This window comes from Dreissena polymorpha, chromosome 7, assembly GCF_020536995.1.
Source record: "Dreissena polymorpha isolate Duluth1 chromosome 7, UMN_Dpol_1.0, whole genome shotgun sequence".
NCBI lineage: Eukaryota > Metazoa > Mollusca > Bivalvia > Myida > Dreissenidae > Dreissena > Dreissena polymorpha.
The window spans coordinates 2,096,941-2,115,454 of NC_068361.1; the positions used below are offsets into that span (position 1 = coordinate 2,096,941).

General features: G+C 36.3%; 1 protein-coding gene across 1 annotated transcript in view; it reads right to left on the reverse strand.

Annotated features, from left to right (window-relative positions):
- Positions 1-18,514, reverse strand: part of LOC127839462 (hemicentin-1-like) — a 178,954-nt gene that overhangs the window by 93,198 nt on the left and 67,242 nt on the right. Inside the window, exons 34-41 of the mRNA XM_052367842.1 lie at positions 14,958-15,039; positions 13,981-14,147; positions 11,622-11,739; positions 7,920-8,038; positions 7,186-7,345; positions 5,798-5,884; positions 5,159-5,350; positions 4,771-4,895 (exon numbers count right to left, since the gene is read on the reverse strand). Of these exons, the coding sequence (XP_052223802.1) occupies positions 4,771-4,895; positions 5,159-5,350; positions 5,798-5,884; positions 7,186-7,345; positions 7,920-8,038; positions 11,622-11,739; positions 13,981-14,147; positions 14,958-15,039 (1,050 nt within the window). The remainder of the gene's footprint in view (positions 1-4,770; positions 4,896-5,158; positions 5,351-5,797; positions 5,885-7,185; positions 7,346-7,919; positions 8,039-11,621; positions 11,740-13,980; positions 14,148-14,957; positions 15,040-18,514) is intronic.

Genomic DNA, 18,514 nt, shown 5'->3' on the forward strand with positions numbered 1-18,514 from the left:
AGAGAAGAGTTCCTTGGATATACAGCACTTGATGAAATGGACGCAGAACAATTGCAGGGACAATCTTAACACAGTGCAGGCTGTCAAGCGGTCATACTTTTTCCTACTATTTCCTACTATTTCCTACTTTTTCATCAGGATCCTACTTTTTCCTATTTTTTTACCAAATCTTCCTACTATTCCTACTTTTTCATTTTCAATTGATAATATATTTTTTTAAGAGTTTATTTAGTAAACTTGCAGTATGAATGAATCTATGGCATGACTGTATCCCTGTTAATTTGCATTCATCTAGATGAGACCTGACAATTAACCCTCAAACAAACCCATGCTGACTGTCTGCTAGCACCTCTTCAGGAAGCATAAATATTTATTTCTTATGTAACTTTTCAAATTATTGACAAGTTTTTTTTTAAGTAACAATAGTGCATTGTTTACTTCCATAGCATTTGTTCACTGCAGACTTCACTACCTTACACAGTTCCCAGTGATGCAAGAGCTGAGGGAACCCATTGTTTATTCCAGTTTTATTTTGTTTCCATTGACAACAATTTGACCAAACCTTATGCATGTTTACATGATATTGCTGTTTGGAATGTAGAGATATAGAGATACCATGTATTGTATGAGTGGTTATGTAATATGGAATTTATTACACAAGTTATTGGAAAAAGATAAAACTGATGCTTTGCCGAGTTTTCACATTTACAAATATAATGTAATAAATTCTGTATTACATGACAACGGATATGATGTTCTATTGATATCATAGGTACATCATGTTTAGTAATTAAAGATAAATGCACAGAGCCTAAATGCCCTGATACATTTTTATGCTCCCGGTAGGGTGGCATATAGCAGTTGTACTGTTAGTCCGTTTGTCTGTCTGTCTGTCTGTGTGTCCGTCCGAGAACTTTAATATGGGCCATAACTTTTGCAATATTAAAGATAGCAACTTGATATTTGTCATGCATGTGTATCTCATGAAGCTGCACATTTTGAGTGGTGAAAGGTGAAGGTCATCCTTCAAGGTCAAAAGTAAAAAAATACAATCCAAGGAAAGTAATAAGCTTTAAAAGGGAGATAATTTCTGAACCTGCCAAATGATGAATTTGAAATTTTATTTTAAAGCGGCGCAATAGTGGGCATTGTGTTTCTGACAAACACAATTCTTGTCTAATGATGCCATAGCTAGTGAGGTAACTTCAAGGTGTTAAAGCGTAGTATTAAAATTATTTAACAGCATTATTACACTCCCGCGAAGTCATCAATAATGTAAAAACCATTATTTGAAACTGGAATAAACAATGTAGTGCAACTGTTTCATTGCCCAATCAATGATGTCATAAAAGATGTCAGGTGATAAGGTCCTATCTCCAGTTGTAAAATCTGCTCTGCAATCACCAGTCATTTTGAATGTAACTTAAGTTATTATAACTGCACCCTATTGTCAATTTAAAGGTTTCACAATGTAGCTGTAGCAGAGCATTGACACTGCTTTATATACTAGTAGTAATCTTGTACAACAAGTTGGTGTATCACTAAATAAATTTGGTCTTCTGCTTAAGGATATAACATGCACAATATAATTACCATTTTTATATCGATACACAGAAGACCTCTAACCACTTATTTGATGATACACCAAAATGAACAGCATCTAATTACATGTATACTTCTTTATCAGGGTAGCTTTGCTTGAAACTTAATTATCATAGATACACTATAAGTGCTAAAATGCCTAGTGGGAAACCAAAGTTTAACTCTTCATGGATGGAAAAGTTGGACAACAGTGGAAAAACACTTGAATCATGGTGCAAGAGAGATACCGGCAATGAGTTTGCAAGATATTATACTGTCTGAATGAAGTCCATCTTGTTGTAATTCTGGTGCTAATCAACTGATAAGTCATGCAGATGGATAAAAACACAAAATAAACATGAAATACATGCATGATAATTCACAAAAGCGTGGAAGTGCCCCAAAGCCAAGCAGCTCTCAGGGTGGATAAATCTTATCTGTATGCAAGTACAACCATCACACAAGGAACAGATACAAAAGGCTGAAATCTTCTGGGCCCTTAAGGTAGCTTCAAGTGGGTATCCATACAGAACATGTGATGGCACTCCTGCTCTGTTTCAAGCTATGTTTCCTGGACCTGTGTCTAAAAAATTAGTATTATGTATTCCTACTTTTGAGGGAAAAGTTCCTACTTTTTCCTAATTTTTTCCTACTTTTCTTGCAAAAGTAGTTCCTATTTTGTCCTACTTTTTGAAAAAAGGTCACTTGACAGCCTGACAGTGCAAGAAGTACGGTCTGAACTTGAACAAGCTACGGGGCCAAGGATACGATGGATGCTCGACTATGGCTGGAAAAGAAAATGGTGTACAAGCCCGTATTAAAGCCGATTATCCCATTACATTGTTCGGCTCACAATATTAATCTTGTTGTAAATTATTTCAATGCAGTTTCTGACGTTCGTAATACCATAGGAACTGTGAAAGAAATCATAAAGTATTTCAGAGACAGCCCTAAGAGAAGACGGCTTGTTTCGAACACACCATTGTTTTGCGAAACAAGGTGGACTGCAAAGTATAAAAGTATACGAATCTTTGCTGACCATTTCATCGAACTACGCCTTCAGTTAGAATATTTAGCGCAAAACGAAAAGAATACGAAAGGACAACAGACCGCACATCAGCTAAGGACGGTTAGTGGAACGGCGACATTTGTGATTATGAACGCTCAACATAATAGCAAAATATTTGTCCATTTTAGAGCCCATCACGCAAGCACTTCAGGCTGTTCAATTAGACATGATCGGTGTCAAAAAACACGTTGATAATCTGACATCGATGTTCACGGATCATCGGCATAATGGGGACTTGATTTTCGCGGAGGATATATTCAGTCCGGCATTAAAATCAGCCAAAGATATTGGTATTACAATGACGATACCACGGCAATGTGGCCGTCAAGTACACTGAGCAAATGTTGGTGGAACCAGTGAAGAATACTATCGACGTACAATTTATATTTCGTACATGGACTCACTGATCCAGTCTCTAGGAAGTCAATTTCCAGAAACGAATATGCCTGCGTTCATGTTATTTCAACTGCATCCGAACCAAATTTAAAAAATTGATCGATCAGACTATAAAGATACAGTCAGAACCATCAACAAATGTTATCAAATCGATAATTTTGAACAAGACGCAATGTCATGGTACGACATGAGCAAGAAGGAAACCGTCGAACAGAATGAGTCAAATTTCATAGACTTGGTCACAAAAACGGATCTGTTTCCAGCTGTGCATGAGGCGATGATTATATTACTAACCCTGCCCGCCACCACTTGTACGGTGGAACGATCATTTAGCACGCTGAGACGAGTCAAGACATGGCTAAGATTCACAATGTCCGATGACAGGCTGTCAGGATTATGCATGATGAGCGTTCACAGGGATTGGATCAACACCAACAAGAACATGTTCATACAAAAAAACATTGAGAAATTTGCCAAAGACCCACGTCGCCTTCACTTCCTATTCAGGGACTGAATAAATGTTAATCTAAAGAATTCTACAACTTGACTGTGCACAAATTTATCATTTTTGAAAGTTTTGAGAGTAAATAAATTGTGCAATAACCACATCCATGATTTGTTTACATGTAAATGGGAGTTGATTTTCGTAAGAAACTAACCAGGGGTCATTCTGATCCAAATTGTTCAAATCAGGAATCATAATTTTACACATTGAGATTTTTCCATATTATAATTTATCCACGCACCGATTTTCCAGGGAGGGGTCAGCTGACCCCATTTGCCCCTGTGTGCGGACGCCCATGTAGACTAGGGAAAAGCCTTAACATAAACACAGGTACACACTTTTATAAGATGAATACACTAATCATCTCTCAGTTGTATTCTTGTAAGTTATTTATTTTAAAATCAATGTGATGGACAAGAAAACATCTATATGCACCCTCAGTCCTCTATCTTGATCCGGGGCATAAAGAAGAGATTTGTCAACAATCATGTCACTTATATCCCTTCACTGCTTTGTAAGGCAAATGCTCAGTAATGTGTGGATCAAAAAATGTGTGATGAAAAATGTGTTCAGCACATCTTCATTTCATGTTGATGACATATTGCAAGTTTCAATGTCAACCATTCATTGGCCCTTCCCTACATAGATTATAATAAAAACAAGCTGCGTTCCAGGAAAACTGCTTTTAATGCATGTGCATTTCTTCTTTGACGAAATTTGTTCATTTAAAAGATAAGATCACTTCTATAACATAGAAATCATTTTAAGTGGGAAGTTTTGTCACTGATAAGTTTGTGCAGATTGCACAGGCTAATCTGGGACAATGCTTTACACACATGCATGAAGCCAGTAATTTTTTTACAAACTGCCATAAACGCTTCCTGGGACTTGATGACTTCCAAATGTACGAGTCCAAACATTGAAAGAACGAGTCCAAATATTTTGGTTTAAAAAACATTAAAGCAACCTGTTACAGGCATTTGTAAAACTGGCTTCTTTACACTTAAAGCTGTTGAAAACCCGCATTATGAATATTCTTACGATATTCTGCAATCTTCAAAATTAAATTTTGTTAGAAATCTCCATGCATCATTTGGACTCACATAATTTGAAAATTAGCATCCTCACTGATTTTTGTGAGTCCAGGACTCAGGACTCGCAGGTAAAAAAATCAATTGATGAAGCCCAGTTTTTCCAGAAGGCAGCTCATACTACTCACGTTATTGTGAGACCAGAGGATGGAGGGGGTAGGAATCCCGTACACCGGACAGAAGATGACTCGTGTGCGGTTCTGTATCACTGACAGCCTTGTCTCTAGGTTACGACGGTCTATCACGGGAGGAACTGGAAAAGTGACAAGTTTTAATGGCATCCCTCAAGCCGTTTCCCAGGATCTAGCTTACCAAATGGCTTTAACTTGATCCTAATGCTGATGCCATTTAAGACTCCTGAAGAAGTATAAAAGCTTGCTTTTCTTTAAAAATTATAGTTTTAAATGAGAATAATATTAATAATTTAACTTTTGAAAATCTGCCATAATCAGGACAAAGAGTTATCAGTTCTCATTTTTTGATGGGCTGATTTCATTAAATTAGCGGAGGTTTTACCTTGCACTTCAAGATCAAATTTTTTCTGCAGTTCCCCCGCTGTATTGGAAGCCACGCATGTGTACACTGCAGAGTCCTTGACCTGGGCACTTGGGATCTCGAGGTTGTACCCGCCATGTGTGATCCGAAGGCCCGAACTCTCTACCGCTGGCTTACCATTCACCAGCCAAGCCACTTTGGGCTTTGGAATACCTGCAGATATGCAGACAATAGACAAATATGGTTTTGTCATCAATTTTAAAGTTAAAACTCCTCCCAAGCTATTTTTTCATAGATAAAAATTCATAAATCCACTTTTACAGTATTGTCGCATGTTTTCTAAATATAAATTAATATTTCATCAATAGATTTTTTGCATAATAGCCAAACCTTACGTCAAATTTATTGAATTTTTTTTTTAATTACTTGTCCATCTGCTGTTTTCATCTGGGTCCTTATGAACTGATACAAGTTAATATGTGATTTTTTATATGGGCTGTGCTCTGTGAAAAAGGGGGTTTAACGCATGGGTGTATAAAGTGTCATCCCAGATTAGCCTGTGCAGTCCACACAGGCTAATCAGGGATGACACTTTCCACTTTTATGATATTTTTTGTTTAAAGAAAGTCTCTCTTTAGCAAAATTCTAGTTTATGCTCACCTGATACTGGGCACTCAATGATGATGGTTCTGTTCTGGACAACTCTTCGAAAGTATACCACGTTGGATTCGTCAATGGATGGGGGAACTGGTAAGGGGAATGTAAAACACAATACAAGTACAAGAAACAATGTTAAAGAAACTTTATCATATAACTAAAGATAATCTGAACAAAATACTGGTGCAGTTTCGGTAGCAAATAGAAAAGAAAATACAGTGTTAACTCTATTTCCTTTGTTAACAGCTGGAAAAAAACAGACTTTGAATGACGTCACTCGTTTATTGTGTGAAATCATGTTCCACTGGCCTTGTAGATGGTGAATAACATCATTCAGTCGTACGAGTGCAAGCCACCCAATCAAACACAACAATCATGTAATATTCCTTATATATTTATCAACACATTTGTCACTTAAATACCAATATAGGTCCCACAACTTTGAAAACTCCCTTTCTTCTTCTGTTTTGTATTAATATTTATCAATGACAAAGCTGGGTCACATTATTATATTTATGTTAATGTTTGATCCCTATTCCACTTAAGAACTACCATTTATATTAAAGGGATCTTTTCACGGTTTGGTAAATTGACAAAATTGAAAAAAGTTGTTTCAGATTCGCACATTTTCGTTTTAGTAATGATATTTGTGAGGAAACAGTAATACTGAACATTTACCATGGTCTAATAAAGCCATTATATGCATCTTTTGACGATTTTAAAACCTAAAAATTATAAAGCGTTGCAACGCGAAACGATTGAATAATTTGGAGAGTTCTGTTTTTGTCGTTAAATTTTGTGAAACTACGAAGATTGCTTATATAAGGTATAAAATACGTCAAGTATGTGTACTCGGCGGAATAGCTCAGTAGGCTAATGCGTTTTTACTTCAGGACTCTGGCAGGACTCCAGGAGTTACTGGTTCGAAACCTGCTCCGGGCAATGTTCTTTTCCTTTTTTTAATTTTATTCTTGTTTTTTTACTGGAGCTTTTACGATCCAATGTTTACATTTATCAATATAAAGCATTTAATGAATAAGTTAAAAAATGCCAAAATCTGTGAAAAGGCCCCTTTAAGCTTGAAAATATTTCTTTTAATGGGCCAAGGCTAAGACTGATGCGTACAATTTGATGCGTAAAAATTAATTTGATAAAAAAGTTGATTACAAATTCCTTATCTTAAATACGTCTTAAGTTAAGATCACACTTAGGAGCTTTGTGAACACCAGCCCCTGGTCATCTCCAATTCTTACACTTAACATTTGAAAAAAACTTTATGTAAAAGAAAAATTTGATTACATATTCTTAAACTTAAATACATGTTAGGTTAAGATTTCTCTAAACAGCTTTGACAACACCAGCCCCTGGCCACCTCCAAATCTTGCACGTACCTAGCACGCTCAGGTCCACAGAGACAGAGTCCTGCCCGGCAGCGTTACGCACCACGCACGTGTACCGTGCTGTGTCAGATATAGATGCATTTGAGATCCGCAGCTGAAGTCCATCATTCAGTATCTGGACTCTGCCATCCAGTTCAACGGGGTCACTTTCCTGAAGGGAATCATCAGAATCTATCATATGTATGCGTGATTGATCAACCCTTAACCACTCAGATATGCAGCATTTTTAGTCCATTAGATAATCAAATTTACTTTAAGACCTTTCTTACTACAATGTATATTCAAGTTTTGAAGTCTTCATTTCCAATCCTTAACTACTGATGACCAGCAAACATCATAAAACCTGAACAGACAAGTTACAAGATTTTTAAAGAATTCTGCAAACATTTAAATAGACAAATTTACAGGTCATAAAACATGATAAATCTGGTTATAACAGATCACGTGCAAAGACTTAGCATTATTGCAATTCTGCATCTAACAACAGGTATACAAAATGTCTATTTCTTTTCAGATTTGATATGGTTGCAACGGACCAGATTTAATAACAGTATGAACATTTCCTTCCATGAACTAATTGCCACTAATTGTATTGCCACTAATGGACCGCAATACCTACAAGGATAACCAAGACTATATTTCCATGAATGTAAGAGCGCTGCGTTTTATAGTAGAGGAATATTTGCATAAGATTCTGATAATAAAATACCACAACAGTTCCCCACCTTTAGCCAAAGGATGGCTGGCTCTGGGTTGCCCACCGCTGGACAGAAGAGCGTGATTGGCTGACCTTTGATCACGTCCTGCACAAGGTCAAGGTTGGTGCGGTCAATTGTGGGGGCAACTGAAAGGGAATTTGTCAATTGCAGGGATAAATGAAAGGGCATTGGTCAATTGTTGGGACAAATGAAAGGGCATTGGCCAATTGTGGAGGCCACTGAAAGGGAATTGGTCAATTGTAATGGCGACTGAAAGGGCATTGGTAAATAGTGGGGCAAACTGAAAGGGAAATGGTTGTAAATTGGGGCAACTGGAAGGGCATTGGTCAATGGTAGGGGCAACTGAACGGAAATTGGTCAATAGTGGGTTTATCTATAAGGAAATTGGTCAATTACTGGGGAGACTGAAAAGATATTGGTAAATTGGGGCAGAAACTTACAGGATAATTGTCAATCGTGGCCAAACTAAATGGATATTGGTAAATATTGGTGGCAACTGAAGGGGTATTGGTCTAAAGTGGGCAAAACTGCAGGGATATTTGTGCATAAAGGGGCAACTAAAAGCATATTGGTTGATTGTCAGGGAAACTGAAATGATATTTGTCAAAAGTGAGAGGAACTGAAAGGATCTTGATCAATGATGAGGGTAACTGAAAAGGAAATTGGTCAAAAGTGGGGTAAACTGAAAGGGAAATTGGTAAATAGTGGGGGCAACTGAAAGAATATTGGTCAATAACTGGGGCAAATGAAAGGATATTGGTATATAGTGGGGCAACTGAAGGGATATTGGTCAATAGTTGGGGCAAGTGGAAGGGAATTAGTCAATTGTGGGGGCAACTGAAAGGGAATTTTTCAATTGTAGGGACAAATGAATAGGCATTGGTCAATTGTTGGGACAAATGAAAGGGGATTGGTCAATTGTAGAGACAACTGAAAGGGCATTGGTCAATTGTTGAGGCAACTGAAAGGAAATTGGTCAATTGTAATGGCGACTGAAAGGGCATTGTTGAATAATGGGGCCAACTGATAAGGAAATGGTTGTAAATTGGGGCAACTGAAAGGGCATTGGTCAATGATAGGGGCAACTAAACGGAAATTGGTCAATAGTGGGGTCATCTATAAGGAAAATGGTCAATTATTGGGGAGACTGAAAATATATTGGTAAATTGTGGAAGAAACTTGTAGGATAAGTGTCAATTGTGGCCAAACTGATAGATATTGGTAAATATAGGGGGCAACTGAAGGGATATTGGTCTATAGTTGGCAAAACTGCTGGGATATTTGTGCATAAAGGGGCAACTAAAAGCATATTGGTTGATTGTCAGGGAAACTGAAATGATATTTGTCAAAAATGAGATGAACTGAAAGGATCTTAGTCAATGATGAGGGTAACTGAAAAGGACATTGGTCAAAAGTGGGGTAAACTGAAAGGGAAATTGGTAAATAGTGGGGGCAACTGAAAGAATATTGGTCAATAGTTGGGGAAAGTGAAAGGATATTGGTATATATTGGGGCAACTGAAGGGATATTGTCAATAGTTGGGGCAAGTGAAAGAGTATTGGTTTATAGTGGGGCAACTGAAGGGATATTGGTCAATAGTGGGGCAAGTGAAATGATATTGGTATATAGTGGGGCAACTGAAAGAATATTGGTCAATAGTTGAGGCAACTGAAAGGATATTGGTACATAAAAGGGCAACTGAAGGGATATTGGTATATAGTGGGGCAAGTGAAAGGGAATTAGTCAATTGTGGGGGCAACTGAAAGGAACTTGTCAATTTTTAAGGCAACTAAAATGTATTTGTCAATTGTGGCCAAAAAGTTGTGTGTGCAACTGAAAGGAAGTAAGTGGAATAAGTTGATTTTGACTGAAATTAAATTGGTTAATTGCAAGATCAAATCAAATACAATTGGTAATGTGTGTGGGGGAGAAAGCAACTGAAAGGAAATTGTTAAACTGTGCGGGCTACTGAAAGGAAAATTGGTCAAATGGTCAACTAAACAGACTTTGGTCAGTGGTGAGGGGCAACTGAACAGACTTTGGTCAATTGTTGGGGCAACTGAACAGAATATGGTTAATGGTGGGGGGCAACTGAAAGGAAATTAGTCGATAATTGGGGAAACTGAAAGGAAATAGGTCAATAGTGGGGGCAACTGAAGGGACATTGATGTATGGTGAGGGAGCAACCGCAAGGAAATTGTTCAATGGTGGGGGGGGCAACTAAAAGGAAAATGATAATAGTGGGAGGGCAACTGAAAGGAAAATGATAATGGTGGGAGGGTAACTGAAAGGTTATTAGTCAAATGAGGGAGGGGGGATTATCAACTGAAAAGAAATAACAGACAACAGGGTTTCACAATTTAAATTGTGGATATATTGAAAGGCAAATAGAAAATCATCATTTTAAAACTCATCAGCTTGAAAACCATTTCAATAACACATTTTAAGCAAGTTGCATTGATTTTTTTAAATATAAAATGTTTAATATGATCATTGCTATGGGCTTACAAAAACTTTTTGAAATGGTCTTCTGCTTTCTACATAATCTGATAGAGCTTTAAAGAGACTTGCAAACAGATCTGTGCATTTTTTAAGTACGTCATACAATGCTATAAATTTGTCACAGAAAACATTGGAACAAAAGATTTCCAGTACAATAACAAGATTATAATGAAATAAAGAAAAACAACAAGAAAAAAGTTAACCTCACCTGGCCCCGTGTTCACAAAACATTTTTTGCAATCGAAAATCGATTTTACTTGTCATTGATAATGGATTGCCATTGTAGTTGATAGGCAAAAATGAAAATCAATGTCAGTTAAAATCGATTTTCAATTGCAAAATCGTTTTGTGAACACGGGGCCTGGGCTTGAACCAGTGTCCTTTTACTTAAAACGTAAAAGTCTCAACTTACTTTCCATTAAGACTGTTACAGTTAACATTTTATACTTTTCATCAGTGATCCACCTGTTGACACAAATATAATGAAAAACAAACAGAAAATAACTTCGTCAACACTTAAATTTGCCAATTTCTGATTTTGAAATAAAAAAAGGAAATTTGCATCTGTCATTTTCAGATTTGTTTGCACAAACTTGCCCGTGATAGGTGACTCGTGAGTTACTAGCAGAAGGTGGACCCAATTAATCACATACCAATAAACTTGTCGATTGCTATGAAATGAAAGTAACTGGCCCTTCTAATTGCATGCCCGTAACTAGTTCATTGTTATGATAAGCGGATAAGTGGTACTGAATTAATCTTAATGAGTGTGTGAAGTGAAGAAGACAATTTTCAATTAATCTACTCAATAACTCAGTAATTAAGTCTCATTTTTCATATGACATAATTTTTCATTTCAAAATTAAATTTTTCAATCTGTCTACTGTCTGAGTCTATGTCATAAGCCTTATTCAATTCTCTGAGTAACAGTGTTCTTTTAGTTTTCGATCTCCATGATTAGGTATAATATTTGAGACTTTCTCTTGAGAAATTGAACTTCATGCATCTTAAAGTGTCACCCCAGGCTAATCAAGGATAACACTCTACACTTAAACTGGATTAACACTTAGAAGAGACATATTTTAAACAAAATATACGATAAAAGCAGAAAAAACTGCCCCTGAAACTACACAGGCTTATCTGGGACGACACTTTACACCCATGCATTAAGCCCCATTTTCCCTGAGCTCTGTTTATCTGCCTTACCCCAGACATCTAGGTTATACTCCTGGCTGATGGTTCCAGCCTCATTGTTAGCCACACACACGAAGAGACCTGCATCTGACAGTCTGGCATTAGTAATGACCAGCCTGTGACCTTCACCCTGTAATCAGAGGATACACATAACTGATTTTGTACCTTTAGTAATTCACAAATATGTAGTAAAAAGGGTTTAGTTATATTTGACCATACCCTTGATCATCTAAGTACAAAGGGAAGAACCTCACAACAGATTTGGAAGAAAGAAAATTGACAGAGACAGTCAATAATTATATACCACCGAACTTCATTTTGACAAAACTGACAATAACTCCCAGTAATATCTTACAGAATGAAAAAATAGCATGTTGCCGTTAATGTTCTTGGTAGGAATTTAGCAATGACAGCTGATGAAATGCTTTGACAATAAATTTATTAATTAATATTTATTTTGCCAAGCTACACACTTATCAATTTCTTCCTAAACGGCAAGCTCATAAAACAGATACCTACCAAAATTTAACATGAAGCCCCTTCTGACCCACATGACCTCGGGTTAACCAAACGCACTTCCTCTTATTATACAAACACACAATCTGTGGTTTACCAAATACACAACCTCTGCTTTGCCAAACAAACAACCTCTGGTTAACCAAACGCACAACTTCTGGTTAACCAAAGACACAAACTCTGGTTAACCAAACACACAATCTCTGGTTTTCCAAGTACACAACCTCTGATTAATGAAAAACAAGGCAGTTGAAAACAGTCTTATAATTTTATAATTAGAGGTTTAAACATGTCAACTGTATGACAGGCGTCCATAATGGCACTCCTTATCAATAATGGCAAGAGGTCTTTAGCTGAGGGTTCTCCTGTTAGATGAGCCTTTATGGACTGATGCCACACATTTTTATTCAATATATTTTATTAGAAAAGATTTTAAACAACATATGATTAATACAATTTATCAAAGTATACTTCTGATGACGAAGCGCTTGGACATGTGTCAAAACATGCTGTTTTGTATGACATGGCTTCACATTTTTTGCTCAAGTCAGAGTTACTTCATTATGGAGTTTGTGTCAAGTGTACTGATTATCCATAATTGGGACACTGGATATTAGAAGGTAGATATAAGTTACTAACTAGATGTAGGAAAAATGTTGAACCATTATCAATCTGCTTGCAATTATTTAACAAGCTGAAACATGCAAATGTTTAACTCATAAATTGTGACCTTGACCTTGTGCCAAGGGATTACACATCTCTACATGGTAAACCTTTTTGGTATATTACTTTTAAATTGCATGTTGACTCATGAAGTTACATTCTGTACAACATGTTTTATGGCCACCTTTAACCTTAATGTGTGACCTTTACTTTTGAGGTAAGGAGACATTTGAAACAACATGCCATTAAGTCTAAAGATTGCAAATTAAATTTTTTGGAAATCATTATAAAATTGCATGATAAATGATGAAGTTACAGTCCTGACAAGAAAACAGTTTTATGGCCAAATATAGTCCATGACATTTAAGTCAAATCTTGCCTTTTGAGAAAAGAAGACATATTTCTCACAACATAAATCGTCTTTTCATAGTGGACATTTGTAGTAAATATATTTTTAATTGTATGATAATGAATTAAGTTGCAGTAAAACAAGCAGTTTTGACCCTGACCTCTTAGTGTAACCTTGACCTTATAGAAAGAGTATTTCAGGTGACACACAGTCTCCACATGATGGTCTTTAATGGTAAATTGTTTTAAATTGCATGATAAGTCAAGCTGTTTAATGACCAAATTTTGCCTTTGACCTATAAGTGTGTCCTTTGAGGTTTGGACAAATGATATGTGTGTTACACACGACACTTCGTCTCATGATGGTGAACATATCTGGTTTGCTATATTTAAATTGCTCATTCAATTATAAATGTTTACGCCGGACAATTTAGACGCACACATGCACGCATGCACTTGACCATTGTGACTGTTTCGCTGAGCATTACACAAGCGGGATTTACAACATGTGCAATGGTGAATATTTCTTACACAAATATTCAAGCAAATATTCTTTAAAGTTACTCATTATACCACCAAGTTATAAACCTTATTAGTGCCAAAATTCACATATCTCAACAACACATCCTCTGGTACAATTACATGAGATGAACATAAGATAAAATTATAACAATTTAATTAATTACTATTACTTATAACAAAAAAACACATTTTTATTAATTATTGATTAAATAAATAACAATTGTTTACACCAAGCAACACATTCTTATTAATTCTTAATTAAATTCAATTGCATTTTTCACCAAGCAACACATTCTTATTAGTTATTAACTTCTTATCATACCTCAAGGTTGTAAAAAGGATTTGTGTCAATGTTTATGGGTAGCCCCGCCCTCATCCACATGACCTCTGGTTCCGGTACACCAAACACGGGGCAGTTAAGCACGACCGAGCCCCCCAGGAGGACGTGAGGACTGGGGTTGATGTCATCCATGTCGAGCTGGGGTGGCACTGCACCATTGGAGAGTGAACAAGTTAAGTAAAGTGTTTGTTATTACTGTGACATCAGTGAAAATTACCAGCAAACCAGTATTGACTAAACAGAATAACTATATATGCTGGAATAGCCCAGCTTTTTACATGACTTATACAAACTAGTACAATCATTGAAGATGTTGGACATGGGGCTATTAAAAATCTTCCATGATTGTTCTAGTGTTTTTTTTAAATATGGCTTAATTTAAGCAGGTGCATAAAGGGAGTATAAGGCAATCTCTTAAAGTTTTGTTGTTTCTTTCTTCACATTGTTCCCACATACAAACATAAAGCTTGGTGTTGATTTATTACATCAATGTTTCAAGGGAACAAATAGTGTGATATACACAAAAATAACATCTGGAATTTAAATATAGTAAGAACAACACTTCAGTGATGTTTTATATCAAAAGTTGCCCTATGTTTAAAGGCAAATAACTCTGCAAATGAATGTTGCAATATATACAAACATAACATCCCGAACTTTTACATAGTATAAACATCATATGCATAAAGAAGAAAGTTTATTTGCTATACAGCCACTGGCCCTTGCATATTACATAAACACATTCAAAAAGTATATAACATCAATATGAAAAACATATAGTTAAAGTACATAAAGTTACATTATCTGAAAATCTGTAACCTGAGAGACAAGTTTGCGACACAAAAAGGACAAGTTCAATGAGGTTAAGAATCTAAAATTTGCCTAAATTCAGAGGCACGTAATTGAATGTCTACACCTATAGAAAAATGTACAAATACTCCCTCTATGGGGGATCATACCTTGCACTTGGACATTGTACGAGACCACAGACTCCCCGGCCTCATTAGCAGCATTGCACGAATATATGCCTGAGTCAGATACCTGTAATGTATGTGAGAACCGAATATATATACCGGTGTCAGATACCTGCAATGTATGAGAGTACAGATGATATATGCCTGTGTCAGATACCTGTAATGTATGTGAGTACAGGTAATATATGTCTGTGTCAGATACCTGCAATGTGAGTACAGATAATATATGCCTGTGTCAGATACCTGTTATATATGTGAGTACAGATAATATATGCCTGTGTCAAATACCTGCCATGTAAGTGAGTACAGAAAATATATGCCTGTGTCAGATACCTGCAATGTAAGTGAGTACAGATAATATATGCCTGTGTCAGATACCTGCAATGTATGTGAGTACAGATAATACATGCCTGTGTCAGATACCTGCAATGTAAGTGAGTACAGATAATATATGCCTGTGTCAGATACCTGCAATGTGAGTGAGTACAGATAATATATGCCTGTGTCAGATACCTGCAATGTGAGTACAGATAATATATGCCTATGTCAGATACCTGTTATATATGTGAGTACATTTAATATATGCCTGTGTCAGATACCTGCAATGTAAGTGAGTACAGATACTATATGCCTGTGTCAGATACCAGCAATATATGTGAGTACAGATAATATATGCCTGTGTCAGATATCTGCAATGTATGTGAGTACAGATAATATATGCCTGTGTTAGATACCTGCAATGTATGTGAGTACAGATGATATATGCCTGTGTCAGATACATGCAATGTATGTGGGTACAGATAATATATACCTGTGTCAGATACCTGTAATGTAAGTGAGAACAGATAATATATGCCTGTGTCAGATACCTGCAATGAAGGTGAGTACAGATAATATATGCCTGTGTCAGATACCTGCAATGTGAGTACAGATAATATATGCATGTGTCAGATAACTGCAATGTAAGTGAGTACAGATAATATATGCCTGTGTCAGATACATGTAATGTATGTGAGTACAGATAATATATGCCTGTGTCAGATACCTGCAATGTATGTGAGTACAGATAATATATGCCCGTGTCAGATACCTGCAATGTATGTGAGTATAGATAATATATGCCTGTGTCAGATACCTGTTATATATGTGAGTACAGATAATATATGCCTGTGTCAAATACCCGCAATGTAAGTGAGTACAGATAATATATGCCTGTGTCAGATACCTGCAATGTATGTGAGTACAGATAATATATACCTGTGTCAGATACCTGTAATGTAAGTGAGAACAGATAATATATGCCTGTGTCAGATACCTGCAATGAAGGTGAGTACAGATAATATATGCCTGTGTCAGATACCTGTAATGTGAGTATAGATAATATATGCATGTGTCAGATAACTGCAATGTAAGTGAGTACAGATAATATATGCCTGTGTCAGATACATGTAATGTATGTGAGTACAGATAATATATGCCTGTGTCAGATACCTGCAATGTATGTGAGTACAGATAATATATGCCTGTGTCAGATACCTGCAATGTATGTGAGTACAGATAATATATGCCTGTGTCAGATACCTGTTATATATGTGAGTACAGATAATATATGCCTGTGTCAAATACCCGCAATGTAAGTGAGTACAGATAATATATGCCTGTGTCAGATACCTGCAATGTATGTGAGTACAGATAATATATACCTGTGTCAGATACCTGTAATGTAAGTGAGAACAGATAATATATGCCTGTGTCAGATACCTGCAATGTAGGTGAGTACAGATAATATATGCCTGTGTCAGATACCTGTAATGTGAGTACAGATAATATATGCATGTGTCAGATAACTGCAATGTAAGTGAGTACAGATAATATATGCCTGTGTCAGATACATGTAATGTATGTGAGTACAGATAATATATGCCTGTGTCAGATACCTGCAATGTATGTGAGTACAGATAATATATGCCTGTGTCAGATACCTGCAATGTATGTGAGTACAGATAATATATGCCTGTGTCAGATACCTGTTATATATGTGAGTACAGATAATATATGCCTGTGTCAAATACCCGCAATGTAAGTACAGATAATATATGCCTGTGTCAGATACCTGCAATGTATGTGAGTACAGATAATATATGCCTGTGTCAGATACCTGCAATGTGAGTACAGATAATATATGCCTGTGTCAGATACCTGTAATGTGAGTGAGTACAGATAATATATGCCTGTGTCAGATACCTGTAATATATGTGAGTACAGATAATATATGCCTGTGTCAGATACATGTAATGTAAGTGAGTACAGTTAATATATGCCTGTGTCAGATACCTGTAATGTATGTGAGTACAGATAAAATATGCCTGTGTGAGATACCTGCAATGTGAGTGAGTACAGATAATATATGCCTGTGTCAGATACCTGCAATGTGAGTGAGTACAGATAATATATGCCTGTGTTAGATACATGTAATGTATGTGAGTACAGATAATATATGCTTGTGACAGATACCTGTAATGTATGTGAGTACAGATAATATATGCCTGTATCAGATACCTGTAATGTAAGTGAGTACAGATAATATATGCCTGTGTCAGATACCTGCAATGTGAGTACAGATAATATATGCCTGTGTCAGATACCTGTTACATATGTGAGTACAGATAATATATGCATGTGTCAGATACCTGCAATGTAAGTACAGATAATATATGCCTGTGTCAGATACCTGCAATGTATGTGAGTACAGATAATATATGCATGTGTCAGATACCTGCAATGTATGTGAGTACAGATATTATATGACTGTGTCAGATACCTGCAATGTAAGTGAGTACAGATAATATATGCCTGTGTCAGATACCTGTAATGTAAGTGAGTACAGATAATATATGCCTGTGTCAGATACCTGTAATGTAAGTGAGTACAGATAATATATGCCTGTGTCAGATACCTGCAATGTAAGTGAGTACAAATAATATATGCCTGTGTCAGATACCTGTAATGTAAGTGAGTACAGATAACATATGCCTGTGTCAGATACTTGCAATGTAAGTGAGTACAGATAATATATGCCTGTGTCAGATATCTGCAGTGTGATTGAGTACAGATAATATATGCCTGTGTCAGATACTTGTAATGTATGTAAGTACAGATTATATATGCCTGTGTCAGATACATGTAATGTATGTGAGTACAGATAATATATGCCTGTGTCAGATACCTGTAATGTATGCAAGTACAGATAATATATGCCTGTGTCAGATACATGTAATGTATGCAAGGACAGATAATATATGCCTGTGTCAGATACTTGCAATATGAGTGAGTACAGATAATATTTGCCTGTGTCAGATACCTGCAATGTATGTGAGTACAGATAATTAATGCCGGTGTCAGATACCTGCAATGTATGTGAGTACAGATAATATATGCCTGTGTCAGATACCTGCAATATATGTGAGTACAGATAATATATGCCTGTGTCAGATACCTGCAATGTATGTGAGTACAGATAATATATGCCTGTGTCAGATACC